Below are 21,396 nucleotides of genomic sequence, written 5' to 3' on the forward strand. Positions count from 1 at the left end.
TAAGCACACAGCAAGCACACCAAGCATGCTGTGCACTGCACACACTATCGTGCCACACAGTGCCAGCGACCCTGACCTCACGCACCCAGGATCACAGTCAAGACCTGCATGTTCCATGCTGAAGGGTTTTCACTGTAAACATCCTTCTCTGCTTTTTTTTAAAATACAATGGAAACAACAACCTTTAATATTCCCTACAATCATTTATCCATGTGTCAGTATCAGTGTATCTTCAGACTGCATTGTATTAGAATTTTCAATTCTAAAAATAGCTGTTTGAGCTACAGATACATTTCATGAGAGTTGTTCTCAACTTGAAAAACACTGAAGATGCTACATGTCCTGTAGTATAAAGTAATACAGCTAAGACTTAATTATTTATGGAAAAATAATGTCCAATACAGTAGTATGCAAATTTGTTTTTATCTTTAATAAATAATAAAATTACATGTTATACCAAAGAGTATAAAATAAATTTTTATATGATACATCAGTATGATGCTTGATTTTCATACCTATTTCATTGTTGTATATTGATGTTGTTTCTTTTTTCTACTGATGCAAAATATTTATTCCAGGTTAGTTTTTTTATGCAGAGGTTTTTCCCCTCAACAAACTAGTGATAACCACATCTTTTAAATCTGTAAATAATGCTATCAAAATAATCTAAATATTTGAAATCTCACAAAACTTCATATTTTACAATCCACCCTGAATATCAAGGCTGCAAGAATAACATTTCCTATATTCAAATATTTTACAGCCGTACCCCCAAAAAGGGGAAAAAAACAAAAAACAAAACAACCACATAAGCTTGGTTAAGGGCTAAGTTACCCCAGCAGCCAAAAATAAAATAAAATATTCAAATTATTAGCATTAACTTAATACAATTATAACTTCAATAGTTACTTTGTCGTTGACAGTGATTGCTTGAGCACAGGGTGAGTGCCCAAGGGCTGGAGGTAGAAACTGTTGAGCAAAGCAACATCTCTTCCCTGCATCTTTGCCCTGACAGCCCACTAGTGCACAGCCCCACAGGTACTGTGTGTGTGCTTACAAAACAATCCCACCACACAAATGCCTACTGAGCAGATAACAGGGAAGAACAGCAGAAGCTAAGCAAGACAATTGCTCTCTCATGGGATACGATTATTTCCCTTGTGCACAAAGTATTCAACAACATAAGAAAAGGAAAAGAACACTTTATATTCTCTAAACACAAAGCTAAGCTCAGTGGGGCAGGTCAACTGGGAGCATTAATATTTCTGCTTCCAGGAGTTGTCGTCTGATGTCCTGCTGAAATTTCTTGGTTGTATGTTTTTTTTAAAAAACAAAAACAAAAACAAAATCACAAACATTTGATTTACCGAATGAAGACTCAGGAGCCAGATGCTAGGGTGAAAACCTGCTAGCTCAGAGAGGCAGAGAAAGCACCCAGCTGATGTCTCAGAAAGAAAAGTCTCTTTCTTCTTCTCCATGCTATCTTAAATATCCTTCAACTGAAGACCCTCTTTTCTGTTTACTTACGTGCACTCCCCTGGTTACCTGCTCCACTTCTTGACCTAGGGTTGATTTTATTTAGTTCTTGGGTTAAAGGTGTGTGCTAGGGCTGAGGCACATAGGTACTTGTTTACCCTAAGCAGAAAGCCCTAGTATAAAAGGCTAAGCCACACCACCGCTAGAAACAGGTTTTTTACAGTTCACAGTCTCGGGGTTCACAATGTGATCAAATATCCTGCAACAGCTGTAGGAAATTTCTCTGTGAAAAGGGCCACAGTGAGAGGCCAAATCTTTTAAATTCAGACTCCACTTTTTAGGGAACTTGACCTAAATTTAAATGCAGATAAAATAACAGGCTGGTATCTAACATTAGAGCTAGTGTACTGGTTTCCAAATTATTCCCTCAACAAAACCTGAGCCTAGCCCCAGTCTCTAGGCTCACCCCCAGCAAGGCCAGAATCTCCAAGTTACACCCCCTAACAAGACCAGCATCTCCAGATTATTCCCCCAACAAACCTGCACCCCTGGTTACAAGCCCACCCCTAACCTAATGACCACCAATGCAGAGGGGGAACAGAAATTCAGTTTACAATATGACTTCTAGCACCAGCCAATTATATTAAAGGCCACATTAGCTTTCCAATTAGATACTTACGCACTTACCCCTACTTGATGCTTACTATAAAGCCTTGCCCTGATAGAAACTCCAGGCTCTTCTCTACACCAAAACCATCCTGCCTGTCAGCAGTGAGCTGAGGGGCGGAGCTAGATCGAATAAAATAAAGACTCTGCTATAAGTTACATCAGATTGGCTCCTGTATGTTTTTTGGGGGGTTTGGGGGTTTTTGTTTGTGTTTGGTTGGTTGTTTGATTGGTTGTTGCTGATTTTTTTTTTTTTGAGATATCTAAACTTCCCTGTCACTATAACAGGAGAAGAGCCACAGCAGAGAAAGTTGAAGACCTGTTTTAAAATGCTGTAAGAGAACTGGAGAGAACTGGGCTGGAGAGATGGCTCAGCAGTTAAGAGCATTGACTGCTCTTCCAAAGGTCTTGAGTTCAAATCCCAGCAACCACATGGTGGTTCACAAATCTGATGCCCTCTTCTGGTGCATCTGAAGACAGCTACAGTGTACTTATTTATAATAAAAAATAAATCTTTGGCCCTGCGGCGCTGAGCAAGCAGGTACTCAGCAAGCAAGGTTAACAAGAGAGAGCTGGGCCGACCGGAGTGAGCCCGGCTGGCCGGAGTGAGCAGAGGTCCTAAATTCCATTCCCAGCAACCACATGAAGGCTCACAACCATCTGTACAGCTACAGTGTACTCATATACATAAAATAAATAAATGTTTTAAAAATGCAATAAGACAATTTGTGTGTATGTGTGTGTCTGTGTGTGTGTCTGTGTGTGTGTCTGTGTGTGTCTGTGTGTGTATGCACATGGGGATTCTTGTTAGTATTCCGGTGCAGTAATGTTAGGGTGCATGTCAAAGAACAACTTCAGGGCCATTCCTCATGTATCCTATACCTGTGGTAAGGGGGGCTGGAATAGCTGAGCTGGAGTTTACACACCAAATAAACTATTCTGGCTAACCAGAAAGCCCCAGGAATCCACTTGTCTCCACCTCCCAAAATCTGGAATTACACACATTATTACATCTGCCATTTTTCTGTTTTTTGTTTTGTTTTGTTTTTAATGTGGGGTATGGGGTTCTAATTCTTGTCTTTGTCCTTGCAATGTAATTATTTTGTTGGCAAAGCTATAGCTCAGGTAGTTCAACTTTTAAAGGGTATATATTCATTGAAGGGTGTGGAGATGTCACTCAGTTGGTGGAATGGATTCTGGAAGGCCTGTATCCACTCCCCAGCACAACATGAACTGGGCATGCTGATGCACACCTGTAATCCCAGCACTCAGGAGTTAGACGCAGAAGAATCAGAAGTTCAAAATTATTCTCACCCTCCTACATTTCAGGCTTTATAAGACTTCGCCTTAAAAGACTAAATCTGCTAATCTTGAGTTAGACTAATTTATAGTGTTTTTCATATCTGTCAGTGGTTAACTCCTAATTCCTATCTTGCTTAATTTTTTTTTCATTTCTTTTATTGAGAAAGAGGCAGGACAAGATTGTCTGTTTATCTTTTTTTTCTTTTTAAGACTTATTTTTACTTATATGTATGTGTATGTATTTGTATGCATGTATGCCGTATGTGTGCAAGCCCTTCTGGAGGCCAGAAGAGTGCTTGAGACTTCCTGGAGCTGGGGTTATAGGTGGTTGTGAGCCATCACCCACCTGTATGTAGATGCTCAGAACCAAATTAACATCCTCCAGAGAGCAGCAAGCATTCTTAACTGCTGAGCCATCTCTTCAGACCCTGTCCTTTAGGGTTTATCATACAAGGGTTGAGTTGGATTTTCTTATTGCATTTATTTTCATATGGGGTGGGTGGGTGTGGGCCTGCCCACAACAGTACATGTGTGGGGTCAGAGGACAATTTGTAGGAATTCTTCTTCCCACATGGGTCATGGTGATTGACACAGTTCCTGGGACTTTGCCTACTGAACCAACAACTCATGGAAGAAGTTCTGGGTTTTCTATTTTACTCTTTTCAGTCACTATCTCTATTGCTTCCTGTACTGCCATTTAGTTTCTAATTAGGGTCTCTATATACATACACCTTAACAAATTTTATATTTTGTTTTATACATATATTTATGTGATACAAAATTCTCTCTTAAGATATAAAATAATAACTTTGGGATTGTAGGGGATATCTTATTGACAGAGCCTATATTCCTTATTTGCAAGGCTTGTGGCTCAGTCCTCAGGACAAAAATGAACTATGTAAAATGAACTAAAACAGTAACCTGTATTCTTTTCCCTCACAGTAATTTTTTTCATATCACTTACAGTCTTCAAACTATGAGTTACTTATATATTACTGTTGGCCATCTAGCCATTTCTACACTAATAGGAAGTCCATTGGGACTGAGAGTGAGTGCGCTGTCCCTCAAAGACCTAAAATGATGACTAATACGAAATAGATATTTTAAAAAATTGTCAGAAAAATTCAGTTATCATATAACAAAACAAGAACACTACTGTTGTTCAACATGTTCTCTGAGCCAGAAGTTGCTAATGCTTGAGCCACATTCCTGAACTCTCTTAATCACTGAGGAGACATTAAAGGCTAAGAGGGAAATTGCCAATGGATGCTGGTTTTACAAATGTGTTCGCATTACTTAACCTCAAACCGATCCTGGAATCAGCTTTCGTATTCTAATGTTCTTGGCTGCAGGTCCAATGCCTTCTGCACTTGCAGAAACTGAGCCTCAGCCCATGAACGGTGGAACTTAGCTCCTAGCACCTACCCGCCCGACTTAGCTCCTAGCACCTACCCGCCGCCCAACCCAGTCGCGTGGGAGGAGACCCGGCCCCTTGCCGCCTAGGCGCTGGAAGAGCCGCACACGCCCCTCTGTCCCACGCCTAGCCCTTTCGTCCCGCCCCCGAACCGGAAGCACTTGCCTGAGTTTCCGGCAGCACCGGGCTCGTGGAGTTCCCCGCGATGTCTTGGTTTCGAGCGGCTGCAGTGATCCCGAGCCCTGAAGACCAGGATGTATTTGACGAGGAAGCGGACGAGACTCTGTTAGTGCAGCGGGAATGGCAGGGTCACATGCGGAAACGAGTCCAAGTAAATGGACGGGGCCCGGGACGCGCGGGGAGAGGGACTCCCACGCGGTACACAGGGACTCCCCGGCTGGGGCAAGCAGATGGAAGCCTGGGCGGCGGGGGTACCGGTCTCTGTCTGCCGGGCGCGCCCCAAGGTTGCCCGGTCTTAGGAATTCCTGGTTGTATATTGATAACTTTTAAACAGGCGCGTTCTTTCTCGGAGCCCCAGCTGGGTTTGGAGCAGGGGCACTGACCGACTAACGTGAACTTTATCCAGTCCCACAAGAGTTTGCAGTTTGGGGAGGAAAAGAGCTGAGGAAGAGAAATACACACCTACTAGCCTAATAGCCGGCCGAGAACGCAGAATCACAGCGGCTCAGTGGGTGGAGAGTCCAAAGTTAGGCATGGTGTTACAAAGGCTTGGAAAAGGTGAACTGAAGAATGTTGTCAAGGGACGGTAAGGGGAAAGTAGAGAAGGGAATACTGTCCCATCTTTACATTCAGTCCGGACCAGTCTCACCATTCATTGAAACGTAATACTATCTGGGTAGAGTGGATCAGAACTACTTGCTAAGATCTGTCTCCACATAGTGGTGGATTCCAGAGAATAACATCTCTGGAACCCACATCGTGGAAGGACAGAAGGGGTTTCTGGAAGTTACTTTCTGACCTTCACACTCAAGCAGTAAATAGAGTGTGCAAGTAAATAAATGCCCCCTCTCAGGAAAAATAAGTAAATATATGTTACTTAAATATTTAAATGATAAGAACTGCATCCACCCAATATGTTAGCCATTAAAATACGCTTTTAAAGCTGCAGTTGTGTCTACCCTAATTTAATGTTCCAGTAAGTTAATATTTGTTGAGCCCAGCAACCATCATGTCATTACAAAAATGGCTTAGGAGTCTGGGGCTAAACCTGTAATAAGAGGACAAATCTCTACGCCACAGTTCAGATTAGATTTCTAAAATCAGACTTCCTCTTTACTGTTCCTAAAACAGTTTCCTCTTCCCTGGCCTTCCCAACCTCCTTACCTCCCCTGTTCTGGCCAGTTACCAAGACACCAGACATGTAGTTTTCTATTTCTGTGACGACCTTGCTAACACAGTCTTTAAAAATCACATACCAACTGCTCTTTAATGTTTGTGCAATAACCCTGGCCTTCCAGAGTGAGTTAAGCACGTGGCGTGAGGCCTGTGCCTGTCAGCACTTAGGAGGACGAGGCAGTGGGGTAATGAGTTCCAGGCCAGCCTGGAAAAGATTTTAAAAAAATAAAACAGATGTGATAAGGAAAGATTAAACCAATAATAAGATTTCAGGAGAAACATTCTGCTTTGGATTTCATCTCTGCCATATCATAATTCGGTTAGTATAGTAAAAACCTAAATTTGTCCTCAAAATTGGTTCCGTGCTTTTCCTGAAGAGATTTGTTTGGTGTCAGTTACAACTGGTTTCTTATTTTCAGGAAGGTTACAGAGATGGGATAGATGCTGGCAAAGCAGTTACTCTTCAACAGGGCTTCAATCAAGGCTATAAAGAGGGTGCAGACGCCATTGTGAGCTACGGACTACTCAGGGGAACATTGAGGTAATTTTAAAATGTTAAGTGATAAATCACTTAACCATGATTCTAATGGAAGTTTTTAATGAAGGTAATATGTAAAAATTCAACATTTCAAAGTGTTTTTCCTGATGTTGGCTATATGACTCTTCAGATCATAAAATACTGCTTTCAAAAAGTTTTCTAACAGTTGTTGTCGTCAATTCTTCCATTTTAATAGGTGTGCCTGATGCCTTTCCCTTTTGGCCATTTGCACTAATCACACATGATGGAGTTTTCAGCTTCAAAATAAGCTGTTTTACCTGCACGTGTAGTAGATTACAGTATGGTAGGTCTTTCAGCTAGAAGGCCATGAGGAAATCCATAATTACTATTAGAAAGAAGTCCTGTTTGCTTCAGTCCTGAATTTTAAATACCTGTAGGATATCATAGCAATAATGGCAGAGACTAGAGCCAAAAAGTCGGGTATACGTGCTGAGTGAGAGTTGGGCAAGCCTCTTTGATGGGGATACTTTGTAGACTATCCTCATAGAGAACTACTGTAAAAAATTACATGTAAAGAAAAAATTGTTTTACATTTTGTTGAGACTTTTAGAAAATTAAATAGAATATATAATTCAGAACAAGAGGAAAATGGCCAAGCGTTCATCTTCACTTCATGTTTATGACCTTGGAAAGCTTATGACCCAGTGTTTCACATCCATTGACACTTCACTTCTACAGTATTTTCAAAGACGCTTGTAATTCAGGGTAGAGTGTTCCCAGCATGCACACAGCCCTGGCTTCAATACCCTCCAAAAAGAAAAAAGAAAGAACTATTATTTTTATATTATATAGAAAATCCAGGGAGGAAGGTTGGTCTACTAGAAAAGTAACAAAAACAATTAAATATATTAGGAGTCGAATTCTTAACACTTTTCAAGAATATTAAAGCTCTGTTGGTGATTCTCACTTGTGACAACGTTTAGAATGACTGATTTAGAAGCTGTGTGCTCTCCTTTAAGAAGAATGTGGGGCTGGTGCTAAAGGTCAGGCTTCGGACGCTTGCCTCAACTACCTGATGCTGTAGGCTAAATACTGAGTAGTGCCAAGAGAAAAAAGACTTGAGGTCACATTGATAAAACAGTCAGTAGCCTAGGGTGAAGCTCTAAAATACTCCTGATAATGTTTTGTCTTTAATAATTTAGCAAGTCTAGGTTTTCTATTTTAAAAGGAAAGAAAAATGAGAAACCTTCTTTTTTGGTCTTTCTATAAATATCTTACTGTACAGAAGTTACATGGCCAGGAAAATGTAAAATTTTTTTTAAAAATGGGGTATAATATTAAATCTTCTTAATTAGCATATTAAAATATACTGTATTTAAACTTCAGTGTTATTTACAATATTACTTTCTTTTTTTTTTTAGTCCATAATTTTTTATTTACATTTCAAATGATTTCCCCTTTTCTGGCTCCCCACTCCCCGAAAATCCCATAAGCCCTCTTCCCTCCCCCTATTCCCCCATCCACCCCTTCCCACTTCCCTGTTCTGGTATTCCCCTATACTGCTGCACTGAGTCTTTCCAGAACCAGGGGCCACTCCTCCGTTCCTCTTGGACATCATTTAATATGTGGATTATGTCTTGGGTATTCCACATTTCTAGGCTAATATCCACTTATCAGTGAGTGTGTACAATATTACTTTCTTAATTTTGACATGCATTATCGATTAAGTATGTCTGCATGGTATTGTCTAGAAGAAAGACATGTATTTAACATTCTAAATGCCTGTGACTAATCTTTTTCCTATTTAACTCTTGTTCATATTTTCATTCAGTGCTTTGCTTTCCTGGTGTCACCTTCATGGTAATAGTTCGACTTTGATCAGTAAGATAAATAATCTTCTGGATGCCGTTGGCCAGTGTGAAGAGTGTGTGCTCAAACGTCTGAAGTCAGTTACGTCACAGCCACGAGTTACAGATTTATTGAACTCCATTGAGGATATGGACCTTTGTCATGTAGTTCCTGCTGACGAAGCGAGGGGTGACAGTAATGCTCAGATTAACACAGATTCTGACAGGAGTCCAAACAGGATAGATTGTTCACATCCAGAATGTTGCAGAACACAGGAGCATGCGCATTTGGAAAAACCAAACCTCACTTGGATTCTGGAACAGACATCCAATTTAGTGAAACAGCTTGGAGTATCAGTAGATATATTACAGCACCTGAGACAACTATAAAATTATCTCCCCTTTCTAGTGGATGTAATGCTTGGAATATTACATAGAGCATTGTGTTCTAGATAAGGTAACCACTGATTGAACACTTCCCCTGTAATTACCCTTTGTGGAAGTGTTAAGGTCTTCAGCATTAACACTAATAAATGGAATGGTGTTTGTCTTTGTCATTGGTAAATTTTTTAGTTTTAAATACAGTCAGAAATCCTCGTCATTTTCAAATTTCTAATCAAAATCAGTTGTTTTTAGACTAGCAAAAGCCACACATTTTAGAACAAGGAAAAAGAATCTAATGCTGCTTTCTGCTTTTGTCGGAATCGGGTGGCTTAAGACCTCTTCACCAGCAAGCAAGCCAGAGAGTCACGAGAAATAACCTGAAGGCTAGCATAGATAAGTAGAAGTAGGTCTATAAGTAGCTATACATTAAAGCCAAGAGACTGTGACACTGACAGAATATTTATATTACTGAATGAATAATAAGAAGCAAAGTACTAATACCTTATTTACATATTGATTAAAGATGTTCAATTTCATGAAAAATAGAAAAAAAATACAGTTTGTGCTAAATGGTAAAGAAAAAGAAATATTGGGGCTGGAGAGATGGCTCAGTGGTTAAGAGCACTGACTGCTCTTCCAGAGGTCCTGCGTTCAATTCCCAGCCACCACATGGTGGCTCACAACCATCTATAATGGGATCTGATGCCCTCTTCTGGTGTGTCTGAAGACAGCGACAGTGTACTTACATACATAAAAAAAAAAAATAAAAATAAATCTTTTTTTAAAAAAGGAATAGAAATGCTTAGTTTTCTAGGTAATGGAGACTTGGCCACATTTTCTCAAAATGTAACAAATTATTTCTGTCTGAACTACAACTTTGCTTGATATTTACATTTTAATTTAAAAATGACAAAAATCATTACTGCTTTTGCATGTAATGTATGATCTAGCATAGACAGAACCACAGTCAGATTTTTGTTCTATGACCCAGGATCAAGAAAGGAGTTTTCATCACCTTCCCCCCAAAGTTAATATGATGCCTGACATAAGCGACACCCCAATTACCGTCCCTTACTGACAGCTTCAGTTGCTCTCTAACCAGTATTTAGCTGTGCTGACAGATGCACTCATGAGAGACTGGCTGGAGGAGCTTGTAAAGGACTACAAAAAATGTTCTCCTAGTTTCTCAAGTCCCTGTTTAAAATGCACAGAACATTAAGAAATTGGGGCAGCAAAATTTGAAATAGTGTTGTAGATATACTAATACATGTTTTATCAAAGTAACATTTGATGGCTGGGTTTTTATTTTGAAACTTTATGTTACTGGGAATTGAACTTAGGACCTCATGAACGATTTCCATATGGACATCTCAAACCCACAGAATATTAAAGTCTTTAAAGTATCTGTGTTGCTCTACATTGTATTTTCCGTCGATATAACTATCTCTAACAGTGATGGCCACTCTTAAGATTTGAATGTAATAAATCTTGAGATTTTATCTAGATAAGATTCTCTAAATAGAAGATCCCTTGCCATCATTAATTGCATAAAGTGCCATTACACTAAAAGGTACAGAAGATGAAGTCGGGTATCAGCTGGGGGAGCAGGAGGGGTGTTTCAGTAGTTAAAAGCATTTGCTGCATATCCAGTATCCACTGAAAAGGTAAATATGGTTCCAAGCATACGTTAACCCCAGGGGGTCTGGGACCTCTAGGATTGCAGGTACTTGTTGGCATGCCCCAGAGTCTAAGATGCTGAGTGACCCTGCCCCCAAGTTATTTCTGATTGGTAAATAAATATGCCATTTACTGGGCAGAAGAGACATAAGTGGGGTTAGGTTTCACAGACTTGGTGTCAGAGGAGAACCATGAGGGGAAAAAGAGTGTAAAAAACATGGTCCTGAGGACTGGCCAATTGAGGTTAAGAACAGCCCGGATAAAACCTAATAAATTATAACTCAGGGTTATCAATAAATTTTAACAACATAGAGGACAGACAACTGCCTAGCTTTTATACTGTTTAAGTCTTATTAGAAATATAAAAGTTATATTTTTTAATCTAAAAAGTAAATGGTCTAAGGCAAGATAAAAACCTGGATACGTCATTTCTGTAACAGAGATTGCTAGGAATACCTCAGATGCCCTCTATCCTCAGTGTGTGCACGCAAAGACATATGCCCATACACCACACATAAAGACATATGCCCATACACCACACATAAAGACATATATGCCCATACACCACACACAAAGACATATATGCCCATACAACACACACAAAGACATAATGCTCATACAACACACACAAAGGCTGTTGGGTTAGAGGGGAAACTTCCTTTTTCAAAAAGTTCTAGAGTAGTTCCTGCACTGCAGATGGTATGATCAACTAGAAACAGTAAAGGAAAAGTCTACTAGACTAAGCCTTTTGCCTTGCTTTCTATGCTGTGAGCCAGCCAGGTCTCATGAAAAGGCCCTAGGTGAATGTAAGTGCCCTGCAGCTGTGACCAGAGTTTCATGGCCAAGAGATTACATCTGAAGTAGCTTACTTCTGGCACTGACACATCTAGGTATTTTTAAGCAAATGGGGACGGGGAGCTTTCCTCTGACACTTAAGTCATTAGGACTACTTAGACCGCCAAATTATGATTTGCAGAGTAAGTAGGCAGCTAGATTAGTCTGTAAGCATCTTTATTTGCAGCCGTGTGCCACTTGCTGTGGATGGATTTTGAGAAATATGATCCTGGGGAGTTCCATTGAACAAATATTAAAATATATAAGGTGTTTATGATGTCACAAGGAGATAGGACCTTATGGGACCATATTATGTCTGATAAAAAAACCATTACTATGTGGCACACTGCTTGCTAACTGCTTTCATGGTAAGCCCATATAAAGGCCAAATTGTGATGTTCACCCTATTCAAAGTAAGGTTATACCTTTTATTGCTTTGTGTTCTAGTCTAAGACCTAGGGGGAAATAGTTACATGTATGTGTGTATGTAGATTGTATGGAGTCTTTAACTTATTATTTAAATTATTCCCAAATTTGACCAATAGATGAAATAAACATATGCTGTTCATAAACTACCAGTCAAGACTTTGCTGTCCAGAGATCTCACATCCCCATTGAGGAGATGCTGCATCCTCATAGGTGCTTTTCATGACTAACAGACTTACAGAGTTTGATGTTCCTGCCTCAAGTGCTTGCTGTTCACCCTCTCATACTGCGTTATCCTAAGGTCACTGTTAGGCAAGTTGCTGACAACATATCAGCAACTGCCACATTGCAGTCCGGCCACTTGCCTGTCCACAGACAAAGTTAGCCACCCCTTCTCATAAGCCCCTCTGCTTGCTTGTCTTTATTCCTGTCCTAGTTACTACTAGTCTTGTCCTGGTCATTTATCATTTTTCTTTTTGTCCATTTCTTAAATCTCTGGAGGTTTCATTCTTGGGCCCCTTTTGATTGTTTTTTTTTTTTTTTCCTCTAACCAGATGATCTCACCTCCCATAGCACCGACTGTACTATGCTATCATTTCAGCTTCCATCTTTATCCCAGGCTCCAGAGCTAAACTTACACCTGCCAGTTTCTCAAGTCTGTTTCAGTGGCTTAAACCAGCATGTCTAGACAGACAGCCTGTTACTTTCTCCCCTTTCCTGACTCTCTTTGCAGTTTGTGTTTTGACTCTCTTAATGTCACCTGGACTCACCCAAGGCTAGACATCTTTATATCTTGTACTGGATTTTTTGTTTGTTTTGCCATTGTACTCTAGATCCAATTGAGTATTTTTATATCTTCAAAATGTTTTGAACTTGGCCTTTCATTTAAATAGACTTTTCTTATTTTTTTTTAATTTGGTTGGTTTTTTTGTTTTGTTTTGTTTTGTTTTCTGCATTCTTGTTCTTTGTTTTGTTTGAGGTAGGGTCTCTCTGTTCCTGGATGTGTTCCCCTTTTCCTACATATTATAAGCCAGAGTTTCAGTTCTGGGTCCAAGCAGCATTAGCCAGATTTCCCTGCATGCCTCCTCCCACCGTGCAGTTTACAGACAAGACTACAGTCATTCCGCACATATGAGACTATTCTCAACCTCTGATTTTACTTATTTTCAGCTCCTGCCCAGAGCACTTTATCCTCTGTCCATCATACCCTGAAAATGCCTAGCCAGCAATTTAAGCTTCAGGTTTTCCCCAGTGTTCCCTCTACATCAGCTGGGGTGTCCTTCAACTTCAGAGTACATCAGGAAAGCGCCTTGCTTTATTCCCGGTTAAATGCCCAGTACTTAGCATCCTACACTGTACAGAGATGCACAGATTGCTGCATGAGAGAAGAAAGTATGAGTGGATCTTTTAGCCTAACTGAAAAGACTAGGGATATGGGATTCCAGAATACCTGTTTAGGATGTTCCTGGCTCTGGAGAAATGGCTCAGCAGTTAATAGCTTCCCAGGGCCCAGTATCAGTTCCAAGTATTCACATGACATCTCACAACAATCTGTAACTCCAGTTATGAATATGAAGCCCACATCTGGCTTCCATAGGCACTGCATGCACCTGCTACACAGCCACATGATTTTTTAAAAAAAAAGATAATTTTCTTTTTCCATGTTAATGATAAAAATTCACATATCTAAAATGGTTCACCATCTTATAACTGTTTAAATATAACATCAAGCAACAGCATTACCAATCCTTAAAAATAGTACACTGAGTTCAGACTAAAGCACGGTAGTTGAGCATTTGCTTAGCGTATGTGAGGCCCTGGGTTTAATTCACTCTACCACCTAAAAGTTGTACTAATAAATAAACATTACCATACTATAATGTAAATTTAAAACATAAAAATGAATTTATAGTTTCAGGTATTAAAGTACAGAAAGAAACTACACAAAATTGGATAGAAACAGTTTAATAAGTGCTTAGCCTTCAGCAGGATTCCTAGTTCATGGTTTTAATAGCAGGAGTTGGCAGTAGAAGTCATAATGAATACAGTGTTAGTGTGCACAGGCCCTATTCTAAAAGCTTTACATAGATTGATTTATTTAATCCTTATTAAAACTCTGTCAGAGCGAGATACATTAGCCCCATGCTAGAGACAAGAAAACTAAGACAAGGAACAGGCTGAGCAACTTAACCCAAACTCAGCTCCAAAGTGGCACAGCTGAAATGTAAAGTAAGTCTGGCCCCAGAGTTTGTGCTCTAGATAGATGCTCACTAAATAATTACATGTTGAAGTGTTGAAGAGTGGAGCTAGGAGCTCTCTCTTCCCCTGGTTTTCTTCTATCTACATTTCATAAGTCTTCCCCAAGAGCAATTGTACTGGGGTTCTCAAGGGGAACAACCCTGATATGATAAATGTGTTATTAAAGGGTTCGTTGCATTAGATTATACAATAGAGAGACTTGGCAGGCCAGCCATGACTTTCTACGTGTTGGAGAGGCTGAGAAACTAATAGCTGCTCATCCTTATAAAGGGGTGCTTCAGCAGTCCAGGTGCACCACTGAGACTTGGAAGGGTCCCAGAGAACTGCTGGCCTTAGTTCACATTGGAAGCTGGGTTCTGAGGTGAAGGCCGGGTATTAGAGGCAACGGCAGCAACAGAACAGACACATTGACCAGCAAGAAGTGAAGGCGGGCAAGTAGGCAATGCTGCTTTTCCTTCAGACTTATTTATATCTGGGGTGCCACCAGAAGGTGCTGCCTACTTTTGGGGACTCTTCTCCCCCAAATTAATTATTGGGAATGCCCTCATAGACCTGCCCAGAGGCACATCTTTTACTTGAGTCTAGATCCAGTGAAGCTGACAGAATTAACCATCATAGCAAATACTATTACAATAAAATATTGTTTGGATAATATGAATGATAACCAGAAATTGAAAGAAATGAAAATTCCTCAGAAATGTGCTACAAATTAAAAAAAAAAAATGTACCATTCCCCACTTGAAGGAGAAAATCTTGATCACCTCCGAAGTGGTGGCAAATCGTGTTTAGCATATGTAGGAACTAAATTCTCAAAGTCCGATTGATGTCACCCATTTTGTGATAACGAACTTGCTTTTTACATATTCCTATTCAGTTCAAAATGGGGCTGTTAGAGGCTGAAGCCATGGCTCCACAGTTAAAAGCATTTACGTTCAGTTTTCAGAGCCCATGTGGGTTGGCTCACAGCTCTCTGTAACTCTGGCTCTGAGGGATCCAGTACCCTTTTCTGACATCTGTGGGCGCATGGCCAGAGATGATACCTATAGGGAAAAGCAGGCTACACACGTACACATAAAAACAATTGTTTCTAAAAGGGGGTGTCTGTACATCATGGCATACTGCTACAACTTTTTCCAAAAAAGAACCCAGACTTTCAACCTCTGGAATACTCCATTTTCTTGTCCTTTTGTGTGTGTTTGTATACAACTCACTATCAAAGAGTGAGGCCAGGGTCTTTGGATTCTGTTTTTTTAAGAAGCTGTTGAATTAGTTCTCAGCCACTGGGTGGTGCTGGTTCACCCTGCTGTTTCCCTTTCCTTTGCCTGTGCCCTCTCACAAGGAGCTAGTGATTATCCCTGAAGCTGTGCTTATGGTTGAATCATTATCAGATTAGGCATATAGGGAAGGGTTAGGAGGACTGTTATTAACAAAAAAACTAGGATGTCTGCCTACTTCTAAGCTGAGAGATTTTCTAAAACAAAATTAGCATGGACCTGTTATCAAAATTATCCCATAACCAGCCTATGTCAAGACCCTTCCCCCAAAAAGTACCTTTCATTCTCCCAAACTGAGACCTAAAGAAACAGCAAGACCCAGAAACATAGAGCCTTCAAGGAGAGACTATGTGAAGTTATGGTTGTATGCACTTGAAGAGTCTGCATGCTGGGCAAGACCAAAGTTTTCAAACAAAGGCATCTCTCTTCTTCTCTAGCTCTGGGTCCTACTTCTCTCTTACCCACACAAACCACTTTTGATAACGTAAAGATAGTAGTAGACAACTTTTTCACCCACTCTAGGTTTTCTCAACAAATCCACAACCAGATAAGGTGCTCCTCACATAAAGGACACATCATTCAAGTAACTAAGCTGCTCACTTGGGAATTGCCCAGTCAGCATTCTGGATGTATGTTCTCTGATTTTTTTTTTTAATCACATCGTTTTCATCAGCCTCTTCTCACATTTATTTGGGGTGTGGGTGCCACTGCCCGAGTGAAGGTCAGAGGATAACTTGCTGGAGTCAGCTTTCTTCTTTCACCATATGAGTCTTGGGGGTCAAACTGGGGTCCTCAGTCTTAGTGGCATTTGCCTTTTCCAGATGAGCCATCTTTCTAGACCCTGATACTCTCTCTCTTTTTTTTAAGTGTATAATTCTGTATACATTTTTAAACAAATTTTATCAAAATTTTATAATAAAGTGAGAGACTGGTTTGACAACAGTATTGGCAGCTCTTGCCTTTAAAGCAAAACTATACTGATATGATATTGAAAAATAGTTTTTGTTATTCAGAGATACTGCAAAATACTTATCACACATCAAGATGCTAAATGATGTATTATTGGTGTGCCTATATCAGAGTCATTTGATGTCTGGAAATTGTCACAAAGTCTGTCACAAGTCACACATTTGTCAGAAAGAAGAGCATTTCTATCTGTTACGGAACAAAAGAAATCCTTCATAAAGTTGTCAACAGCAGAGGTAGAGTGTTTCTTAGAGGCTCTGAGGCCTCTGTCTCTCCAAGATGAATACAACACTTTTGCCCATGTCACAGGTTGCTTTGTCTCAAGTGTGCAATCAAGGAATAATTCCAGAAAGTTTGGCAAAAGAAGTTGCTGATGATAGAGTATACTGTTTGTTGTTTTTAACAAAATCTCAAACATTTGATTTTGCCAATACTCAGGAGCCAGATGCTGGGGTCAACGCTGCGAGTTCAAAGAGGCAGAAAAAGCACCCAACTGACCTTCCTCCTTGGCCAATATCCCAAAAAGAAAGAAAAACTCTCTATACCTTCTCAAAAAAAAAAAAAAAACAAAAACAAAAAAAACTCAAACTGAATGTCCCGCCCTCTACTTCCTCTACGTCTCTCTGTTCTAATTCCTATCTCCCTCTCTCTGTCCACTCTCTGTGGTTTTGTCCCATATTTTTTCCCTGTCAACTATTTGCTTGCTCTACTCTTGACCTATCCTATTTACAGCAAACAGAAAGCTCTTGGATTAAAGGTATGTGTGAGGACTGAGCCATTCCACAACTAGAAACAGGTTTTCCCAATAAATAGCACAATATTGTGGTTGACAGTTCAAATATCCTGCAACAATGTACATTGGTTGGTACAAGAATGACTAGAGAAGGTGACAAAAGAACATTCTAGAAATCAACTTAGTTTTGTTTCTGTTTTTATGTTTTTTAATTTGGTATGAAGTAATAATACATTTGCTGAGAAATCCTGACTCTGGGAATTGGGTTGAAGGAAGTAATTAAGAGATTTAAAATATTAGCACAAATATAATTCATTGCCATGTTCCCTATAATGGAGAAGCATGAGAAACACACTAATAGAGCAACATTTTAAAAATTATTAGGCTGCAGCAGTAGGATCACAAGTTTGGGGCCAGCTCAGGACAGAAATGAAAAATAAAAAAGCATTATTATAACCTCCACCAGATTAAATGCTACAAAGAGACATTACAAGTTATCATTACAGCAGTAATAGAAACAAAGAGTTTGGGATATACATTTAATACAAGTCACTGTAAAATGTTATGTAGGGACTTTGACGTTTTATGCCCAAGACTTTATGTGTATTTTGTACATAAATCTAGATCATTCTCGAATATAGTAGTTCTATATGGTTGTAGTGAGATTACAGGGCTTGATTTATCAAAATGAATTTTAATGCACTGTTTTTATAGTAAGGAAGCAAAGGCCAGTATTATGGCTCATGCCTGTATATCAAAACTAAAGAACAGGAGGTAAGAGGTCTTGAGTTCAAGGCTAGCCTAGGATGATCTGGAAAAAAAGCAAACACACTTCAAAACACTGAATCAGGAAATGTTCTTGGGGAAGTCAAATATACAGCTGGGAATCAGGAAGAGTTTGGGGTTTTTGTTTTGTTTTTTCCAATTATATCAAAATCTTAAATTTAGATCTTAAAATTTAATGGCGTTATTGTTTGGGTCATAAATGTCTCCCAAATGTTAAAAACATTTGGACCGCAACATCTAAGTGCTACTGAGAACTGATAGAATCTTTAGAAGATGGGGCGTATCGGGAGGGATCTAGGGTTCTGGAAGCTTTTGATTGAAGGAAATACACAGACATCAAAATCACTTTCTCTGACTTGCTGCTCCCTGGATGCCACTGTGATAGGCAGCTAGACTCTAACCCTATTTTCCCAGCCATAATAGGAACAACTTTCTCTGTCACTCACTTCTTCCACCACATAACATTCTGCCCTGCTTCAGACCAAAATAAAACAAAAATCTACTGACCATGGGTTGAAACCTCCAATTCTAAACCACAATAAAGGTGGTTTCAGAGTGGTGGCATGTTCCTGTAATCCTAGCACTTGCAAAGTAGAAGCAGGAGGGAAGTTCTGGAGTTCAAGGTCAAGCCAGTGAGATGCTTCACCTGGCAAAAGTGCCTGGCCTGCATCTTAGTTAAGATGTCTAATATTATTTCATCTTATATTTACATATCCAAGTCAATTATTGAAGGAAGTTATAACAAGAACTAAAGATAGGAAATTGAAGACAAACACTGAAACAAAGACTGTGGAGAAATGCTTATAATTGGTTTATTCTCTGTGGCTTTTGTTGACCCTTCTTTCTTATACTATCTAGGACCCATGCCAAGGGATGGAATTGCCCACAGGGGACTAGATTCACTCCTACCAGTCAATATTAAGAAAAGTCCCTAAACACTTGCCCATAGGCAATGTGATGAAAGCATTTTCTCAGTTGAAATTCTTCTTCCCAAATAACTCTGACATTGTGACAAGTTGAGAAGAAAACTAACCAGGCCATCCTGGAAACCTGATAGCCTAAATTTGACCCCAGGGACTCCTCTTGGAAAGAAAGAACTAACCTCTACAAGTTGTATGTCCTTTAACTTATGTATGTATACTGTGGTACACACACACACAGAGACACACACAGATCACTAAAAACGATAACAATAAAAAATTTTGAAGGAGTTAATGGTCATTCTCAGCTACATGAGTTCTTGGAAGACACCAGAAAATTGAAAGACTTCCTATGCTTAATATCTCTTAATATGAAAATTAATATTAACAACATATCCTAATCAATTGAAATTCAAAAATATGAAGAATTAGAAATTTGTTGGCTCTCACCCAGTGGTCTCTGTAATTTGGTAATTGGAGAGATATGCTAAATATTGTATAATCCATATACACTTTCTGCTTGTTTGTTCGTGACAGTGTTTTGCTGTTTACCACATAATGGTCTTGAAATCATGCTTCTCCTATCTCAGACTCTCTGTAAGTAGGATTGGTTATTTTTTTATATGTTTTTACACTATACTATGGTTTTCAGAACAGCTTAAATATTTCAAAATTATTTATACAGCCAAAAGAAACAAAGACAATTAATTTGGGAGGTAGCTTGTAAGAGAACGATAAAGAGTGAGACTGAATGTTTTACTTGGTATTTATAATTATTGTATCAATTTTGAAGATGATCTTGTAGGTTACTCTGTTTCTGAGATGAATGCCTTTCAAAATCATCACAGGGAATGAACCAGAATCTTACCCTCACCTAATGTCTGTGCCACCCTCCAAATAGAACCATTGCTTATTGAAACAGTTAATGAATGACTTCATGGATAGACCACCTTAATACACATACCATTTCTTAAATGAATGTAACCTATTCTTTGTAGGCTGAGAATGATGACAATCACTTAAGTCAAATAGCTTTGACCATAGCAGGAAATCTGTATCCAAATAATTGTGCCTATAATTCATTCCTTGGCACAGCAGAACTGTCAACTCTTAGCTTAGCTACCATGGAGGTAAAATCATTTGGTGATGTGAGGGACATTGAAGTACAGCCTTCTTACGATGAATTCCAATGCCAAAAAAATTGTTCTTATTTTGGGTATCCACCACAGTAAGAGCCAAGATTTTAAGTTCTACTAAAAACAAAACAAACAAATGAAAAGACCATCTTCTTATGTTCATTTAATAGTTTGTTCATCATTTTTATGATTGGTTTAAAATATATACTGTGTTTAATATAATAAAAGGAAGATTAAAGTATACACTAAGGGTGTGTCTGTATTCCAGTCAGATAACAAAACCTAGGTCTTTGGATGTGATCTAGTCATGTCACTGAGTTAAAATTTCTTTGGTAATACTCAAAAATGTATGCATAAATACATAATTAATAAATGAATCAAATCTTGAAACATTTTACTAATATAAAATTAAGGGGAAAATGTCAAATCCATGGATAACCAACTCCTTTGTATTTGTATAGAGTTGTATTTGCATAACTTATTTCACTAGTATATTTTAAATCACTTAAAGAATACTGATGAAACCTGATATAATACAAATATCATGGCATTATTTGTTATATAAAACCAAGTATAGAATAATGACAAGAAGAAAGTATATATGTAGAACAAACATAGTTTTAGAATAAAAAAATACTTGCAAGTTGATTAACACATTTATCAAACACAGAACTGGCCACTGGCTGAATACTAAATCTGATTTTCTCCAAACATTTCCCCTTTTCTTAGATTAGATATGGGAAGAGGATCCAAAGAAAAAAACTGCCAACCAATTAACAAACCAAACAGCCCAAAGCCAAAACAAGGTCAAGGGCTGAAAGAAAAAAGTTTTGAAAGCAAACAAAACAGACACCTTAAACCAGATAATTTGAAAGCAGACCAAATGGAGTAAAACAGAAGATAAAGCATCCAACAAGAAGGATTTTAAACAATAAGCTCTGAAAGACCACAATGGATCTGTGACCAGAACTCAGTATGTCTGAGCTCCAGCTCCCACCTGAGGAGACAGCATTTTATGGTTGGGACACAGGGCCTATTCTCCTGGTATCTGGTGTCCATCCAGGTGATAACTCTAGTGAAACGTGAATTATTCTTGAGGTTCCATGTTGGCGGTCATAACTGCCAATGGGAAAACACAGTTCTCACTTCAAAGAGTAAGGTAAGGTAAGATATTCTCGAGGTCTGAGAGCTCAGAATCAGGTTACCCTAAATTCTATGTTCCAGTGTGATAGCAGTTTTATAGTTACAGAAAAAGAAAGTCAGAAATCAAGGCATTTTTTAGAATAGTGTTGGAAATACCATGCAGGTGGGCTACAGCAAATGGGGAATCTGGATAGGCCCTGGATTCTGTGTGTCAGCATTTTGAGCCTTTTGTTTGGTAAAATCGGGGGGGGGGGGGGGGCTATTTGTACATTGCATAATTTTTACCTATTGTTCACAA

The 21,396-nt window shown here is 39.1% G+C and overlaps 1 protein-coding gene across 1 annotated transcript; it reads left to right on the forward strand.

The window, feature by feature from the left end:
• The first annotated feature begins 5,014 nt into the window (after positions 1-5,014).
• Positions 5,015-9,113, forward strand: Yae1 (YAE1 maturation factor of ABCE1). The gene is made up of 3 exons (XM_052157190.1): positions 5,015-5,189; positions 6,634-6,755; positions 8,545-9,113. Exons 1-3 carry the CDS (start codon positions 5,064-5,066, stop codon positions 8,948-8,950), a joined length of 654 nt encoding a protein of 217 aa, XP_052013150.1. The 5' UTR covers positions 5,015-5,063; the 3' UTR covers positions 8,951-9,113.
• The last annotated feature ends 12,283 nt before the right edge of the window (positions 9,114-21,396 follow it).

This window comes from Apodemus sylvaticus, chromosome 14, assembly GCF_947179515.1.
Source record: "Apodemus sylvaticus chromosome 14, mApoSyl1.1, whole genome shotgun sequence".
NCBI classification, from domain to species: Eukaryota; Metazoa; Chordata; class Mammalia; order Rodentia; family Muridae; genus Apodemus; species Apodemus sylvaticus.